Here is a 6765-nt window from a genome sequence, read left to right on the forward strand (position 1 = left end):
GGATGAGAGGGAGCAATGTCAGGAGACAGTACACAGGATGAGAGGGAGCAATGTCAGGAGACAGTACACAGGATGAGAGGGAGCAATGTCAGGAGACAGTACACAGGATGAGAGGGAGCAATGTCAGGAGACAGTACACAGGATGAGAGGGAGCAATGTCAGGAGACAGTACACAGGATGAGAGGGAGCAATGTCAGGAGACAGTACACAGGATGAGAGGGAGCAATGTCAGGAGACAGTACACAGGATGAGAGGGAGCAATGTCAGGAGACAGTACACAGGATGAGAGGGAGCAATGTCAGGAGACAGTACACAGGATGAGAGGGAGCAATGTCAGGAGACAGTACACAGGATGAGAGGGAGCAATGTCAGGAGACAGTACACAGGATGAGAGGGAGCAATGTCAGGAGACAGTACACAGGATGAGAGGGAGCAATGTCAGGAGACAGTACACAGGATGAGAGGGAGCAATGTCAGGAGACAGTACACAGGATGAGAGGGAGCAATGTCAGGAGACAGTACACAGGATGAGAGGGAGCAATGTCAGGAGACAGTACACAGGATGAGAGGGAGCAATGTCAGGAGACAGTACACAGGATGAGAGGGAGCAATGTCAGGAGACAGTACACAGGATGAGAGGGAGCAATGTCAGGAGACAGTACACAGGATGAGAGGGAGCAATGTCAGGAGACAGTACACAGGATGAGAGGGAGCAATGCCGGGAGACAGTACACAGGATGAGAGGGAGCAATGTCGGGAGACAGTACACGGGATGAGAGGGAGCAATGCCAGGAGACAGTACACAGGAAGAGAGGGAGCAATGTCAGGAGACAGTACACAGGAAGAGAGGGAGCAATGTCAGGAGACAGTACACAGGATGAGAGGGAGCAATGCCAGGAGACAATACACAGGAGGTAGGGAGCAATGCCAGGAGACAGTACACAGGAGGGAGGGAGCAATGCCAGGAGACAGTACACGGGATGAGAGGGAGCAATGCCAGGAGACAGTACACAGGATGAGAGGGAGCAATGCCAGGAGACAGTACACAGGATGAGAGGGAGCAATGCAAGAAGACAGTAGATACAGTACATAGAAGTACACATTGGGGAGGGAGCAATGCCGGGAGACAGTACATAGAAGTACACATTTGGGAGGGAGCAATGCCAGGAGACAGTACATAGAAGTACACATTTGGGAGGGAGCAATGCCAGGAGACAGTACATAGGAGTACACATTGGGGAGGGAGCAATGTTGGGAGACAGTAGAGAAGTGATGGGGAAGTGGGCAGACAGATGATGTGACAGCTGCGGGCAGGACACGGCCATGTCAAGCAGAGAAGAGACAGCCCAGGGGGGAGGGCGTCTCTTTTGGGGGCGGGGAGAGGGAGGATCAGGGAGAGACGGCCAGAAACAAAGGAGAGAGAGAGACGGCAGCAGCGGCCGGAGAGTGCGGGGACTACACGTGGGTCAGGGAATGGAAGGGGCCGTAGTGTGACTTCACACAGCTCAGGCTCAGTCCGGGAAGACACCGCCGGGGGTCACGTTATGGAATGATCGGAGAGTATCGGAAGTCCCGCACACACGTGTCTTCTCTCCCGATCGTTTCCGCACCTTTGCTGGCACTTTTTGCGATCTTCGGAGTTGGTGTTGTCACGATTGCCTTTGTCTGCCCATCTGTCATTTGACCTCTAGTTCTCTCCCCAACGGACTCACCCATTGCTCAATAATTCCCCCATGGCAGCCCTCAGCAGCCCCGGCTCCAGCCCCCATCCCACTTCCCCCCGAGTCTACTTCCAGTCCCCCGGCGAGACAGCCGCGGAGCCGGAGAGACGACATCCGGGCAAAGTGACAGTCAAGTATGACCGCAAGGAGCTGAGGAAGAGGCTGCGGCTGGAGGAGTGGATCCTGGATCAGCTGGTCCTACTGTATGACTGCCAGGTGAGGGTATGGATCTACCCCATGTGGGGGCATCAACTGTTAGGATCAGGTCAGGGCATTGCTCTACCCCATGTGGGGACGTCAGCTGCCACTGTTCCATCCTTTGCTGGGATCAGACCATGGCATGGATCTACCCCATGTGGGGGCGTCAGCTGCCCCTGTTCCATCCTTTGCTGGGATCAGACCATGGCATGGATCTACCCCATGTGGGGGCGTCAGCTGCCCCTTAGCTGGGATCAGACCATGGCATGGATCCCCCTGCCCCTGTTCTATCCTCTGCTGGGATCAGACCATGGCATGGATCTACCCCATGTGGGGGCGTCAGCTGCCATGATTCCATCCTTTGCTGGGATCAGACCATGGCATGGATCTACCCCATGTGGGGGCGTCAGCTGCCCCTTAGCTGGGATCAGACCATGGCATGGATCAACCCCCCTGCCCCTGTTCTATCCTCTGCTGGGATCACACACAATTAACTCAAGCAATTAATAGATTGGATTAGCTAATCCAGTTTAGTGGAGTCAATCAGATTAGAAACGGCCATTGTCTGTGCCAGCGGATGAGCTGGGTGGGCAGATCAGTGTTAATATTCCCTGCGGTGCCATTAGGGCTTTGGGCACTTTGTTCTAGGAAAGGCAGAGCATGCCCTCCTAAGTATAATGGGGATGGCAGGGTGTGTGCTGCTGCCACCCTCAGCTCTGGGAACAGCTGGCGACACCTGTCATGAGCACGTGACAGCAGAGATGGGGGGGGGGGGGGGATTTCATGACATTGCTGGATAAACTTTGTGTCTGAAATGTTGCGTTGTTCTAATGTATGCATGTCTGACCCCAATGACTATACACATCACACGGCACATTGTACATCATGGCTAGAGTCTAGAGCTGGCTTCCAGTCTGTTATATACAACCTCATACTGGTTCTGTGATTGGGCTGGTACTCATGTGACACTGAGCCCATCATATCTTCTATGCGTTGTACATTGCCCGGTCCCATTTATTATTCTATGTCTAGAACACCATGCAGGATGTGAGCACAGCTTCAGATTCTTCTTCACTATGCATGTGATGAACAATGGAGGTTTGGTTGAATATTTCCGCCCCATGCTCCTCTTTTTTGATGGCTCTATGCCCTTTCTGTTACAGTGATGTACTTTACAGAGTTTTTACATTTATTGGGTGGTAAAGGATTGTATTGAGGTCACTCCTGCTTTGAAGGGTCTCCCAATAGGCAGTGTTTGGGCCTGTTGAAGTTAAAGCTGAACTCCGGGATCAGCAAATATTGTCTAAATACAAGAGATGTTTCCTGTATTTCTCCAGGTCTGTGCAGTGATCACTTAACCTCTGTGCTGGAGCTCCCTGATAAAAAGACCCGTCACTGCTGCTCTCTCTCCTTGTTCAGGCTGACTGGTCTTGTACACGCCCCCTCCTGTAGTTTTCTGCAGACAGACTGTAGTGGGTAGGGTCTGTTAGGTCCCTCCCACAGCTCTGCTCTCTGCACAGTGATGAAGTCACTATTACTTTTGCAAGGTAATGATTGTGTTTATAAGGTCATTTGGTGTACACAATGTGGATTTACATCCTTTGTGGCTTTTGCGGATGATATTTAAATTGAAGTTTTTATTCCCGGAGTTCAGCGGTAAAGTTGTTCTTTGCTTTGCCGTACTATACACGTAACAGGTTCACTTTATAGCAGGGCTAGTAAGCATCCTGCACTCCTCCACCTCCAGAACTCTCAGGTGCTTCCATGTATCGCATTATGTCTGTTGATAAACCCAAGGATGTCTGTGTTTATATGCAGTGCAACACACAACACCATGTGACAACACATGCCACAACACGCTGCAAGGGGAAGGAGTCATTCCTGATGTCATTTATTTGACTCTGCAATAAATTTAAAGGATAACTATGAGGTGAGTGCTTTTCACTCACCTCATAGTTCTAGCCGACCTGTGACAATGAGACTGTCACAGGTCGGCTCAGTAGATCGGGAGGTGAGCGAACACATACCGGCATTCGCTCACCTCTCGATCCTGTCACGGCAGAGAGCCGCGACAGGGGAGGGGCTGGATTCCCCGCTCCGATCCTCCAGCGCTGACTGGTGGAACGGACGGGGGCGGGTACAGCTGGCTCTGCCTCTAGATAGGCAGAGCCAGCTGTCACTCCCGCAGCTGGGCGGATCCAGACATAATTGTCGGGATCCGCTTCAGCTGTGGCGTCTCAGTATACCACAAACTGCAGCTCGCGGTATACTGAGCTTTGGGTGACGCTAGTTTGTGTCCTCCCGTTACCCTTAGAGAACTATTGGGAAAAGCCCTGACCCCATAGCTCTCCTTTTAAAAAAGAAAAGTGAAACAAAGTTGAACAATACAATGTGTTGTAACAACACATCATACCTCCTGAACACAACACACACTGGTGTGCACCCTGGATACAGAGCATACCGTGTGTGGCCTATTGTGAATAAGCCCTGAGGGAACATGTGACCCTCCTGTGGCCAATCACCAGGCTCCAGGTTTGTAAAATAAAAATGTTGCATATGCTGATAGAAATCATTAGATTCCTCAATCCAGCATGACAACCTGCTGCCAGCTATTGAATACCCCAACAATGCCTGCAGATGTGCGACAGGAGATTGTCAGATTATAGGGATGCTACAAGAGATTTTCAGAGACCGCAGACGTGCCGCGGGAGGTGGTCAGATTGTGGCCGTGCCGCGGGGGGTGGTCAGAGACTATAGGCAATGCAGGCATTGTTCAGCCAATCGTACACCCCCAGCTCTCTCTTAGCTGGAGTTCGGCTTTAAAGTACAACTAAAGGACTTTTTATTTTAAGGTATGGATAGAGTGGTGAGGAGTTGGATCCGCTGTCAGGTTGTTATTTCTGTCTGGGGAAATTCACCCTCTAGAATTGTCCTGATCGTTGGGGAGGAGCTCAAGTTCTGACCAAACTGGTCCAAACCTAAGCTTCTCTGAACAGGGGAGGAAGCTCCTTCCGCTGCCGCCCAATCAGCTGCAGCCAGGGACTTTCCCACCCACAGCTGGTGGTAAGCAAAGTGGCGGAGTGCAGTGATGTCATTAACCTTTATTGGCCACATGTCTATATTTGGACAATTACCTTGACCTAACCAGGCCATATAAGGTCAGTGATGTCAGTTCAAGCATCCCATGGGCCGGGGAATGCTCCGACCTGTAGCTGATTGGGCGGGTGGGACTTCTGTGTTTTGGAGAAGCTCAGGTTCGCACTGGGTTCAGTCTACAGATCAGTGTCACCAGCAATGACAGTGACGCTAAATCCACCCCCCTCCATAGCCACAGGCAAACAAAGTCCCCCTATGGGAATCTACACGTGTGTAGAATGATCTGTGTAAGAACATTGGTTCAGCAGCCAGATCTCCCTGTGGTGTCTGTGAGCACCATTACCCCAGTATACAGGGCAGTAGTGTACCTCCCATGAAGCATCTGCCATGTAACCTCACAGCCAATTGTCACAGACTCGCAGAGAGCTGTAAAATGTGACACCGGCTCCAACAACTGTTTTATTTTGTCTCCGGAGTGTTAGGAACTCTTGTTAACGCCTGCGGGATGACGCCTTCTGTGTTTACATGTAATGTATTCCTACTGTACACGGTTCCATCTCCTCCTGTGGGGACATACACAATGTACATGTGGACTCGGCACACTCAGAACCCGCTTTCATGGCTTCAGTCTGTGTCTAGATCAGTCAGATCTGAGTGGACTATGTAGATCCCCAGGGAGCCAGGAAAACTTAGTTGCCGAGTCTGTTGTGTGACACACTGAGGGTGGTGAATGTTGGGTAATCATGTGAACTTCCGTATATTCTGGGAAGTTTGGACTTCTCTACATCTTTATTCTTTTGTTTTGACCAAATTTATCTCACCTGGTTTATTCAGTGGTGGGCAACTTCTTTTACGCACAGCCCCCTTCATCTTGCATGTCATAGTCCTCTTCTCTGCTTCTAATTACTCTCTGGGCTGGCCCAGCTCCTCTGCCCCTCCTCTCAACCTCTAAATAAACTTTTTTTTATGTAGCTGGCAGGAGAGTAGTACAGGTGAGTACCAGTGCTTGTTACTGGAGTGACAGCTATTAGTCTGCTGGGGGTGCTGACATCACATCCAAGATGGCAGCAGTCTCCGGATGTCTACACAGGGCAGGCTTCGACAGATGAATAAAGTACTAAAATCATAAAAAAATAGGATGGAGAGAATATGAAAATGAGTAAAAAGTGAGATGGCAGCAAATAAACCAAACCAGCCAGTCTACAATATAAATAAAATAATAATAAAAAAAAAAATAGAGATATATTATTACATATTATTTATATAGCGCCAACAGTTTGTGCAGCGCTTTACAATATAAGGAAGACATTACAATCACAATTCAAGACAAGATGGTGAGGCGGGCCCTGCCCCTGGGGGCTTACAATCCAGAAGAGGAGGGGAAAGTACTACATGAGGAGGTAGCTGTGTGGGGATGAATTGTTTGAGAACGTGATGGTTAGGTTGAGGTGGGATAGGCTTACATGAAGAGATGAGTCTTTAGGGAACGCCTAAAGGCCGTTAAGGTGGGAGATAGTCAGGCAGGTTGGGGTAAAGAGTTCCAGAGGATGGGAGAGACTCTAGAGAAGTCCTGGAGGCGAGTATGGGATGAGTTGACAAGGGAGCTGGAAAGCAGGAGGTCTTGGGAAGAGCGGAGTGGACGGTTAGGGTGATATTCTGAGACAAGGGGCAGAGTTGTGGATGGCTTTAGAAGTGACTGTTAATATTTTGAGGTGTGTGTATATATATATATATATATATATTTTTTATA

At 50.0% G+C, this 6765-nt stretch overlaps 1 protein-coding gene across 1 annotated transcript in view; it reads left to right on the forward strand.

The window, feature by feature from the left end:
• Positions 1–1663: 1663 nt before the first annotated feature.
• The window catches only part of PPP1R14B (protein phosphatase 1 regulatory inhibitor subunit 14B), a 21041-nt gene continuing 15939 nt past the window's right edge, over positions 1664–6765 (forward strand). The window contains exon 1 of the mRNA XM_018565106.1: positions 1664–1937. Coding sequence (XP_018420608.1) covers positions 1734–1937 — 204 coding nt within the window. The 5' untranslated portion in view covers positions 1664–1733. The remainder of the gene's footprint in view (positions 1938–6765) is intronic.

The sequence above is a fragment of the Nanorana parkeri genome, unplaced genomic scaffold, assembly GCF_000935625.1.
Source record: "Nanorana parkeri isolate BGI_ZX_2015 unplaced genomic scaffold, ASM93562v1 scaffold25, whole genome shotgun sequence".
Taxonomy (NCBI): domain Eukaryota; kingdom Metazoa; phylum Chordata; class Amphibia; order Anura; family Dicroglossidae; genus Nanorana; species Nanorana parkeri.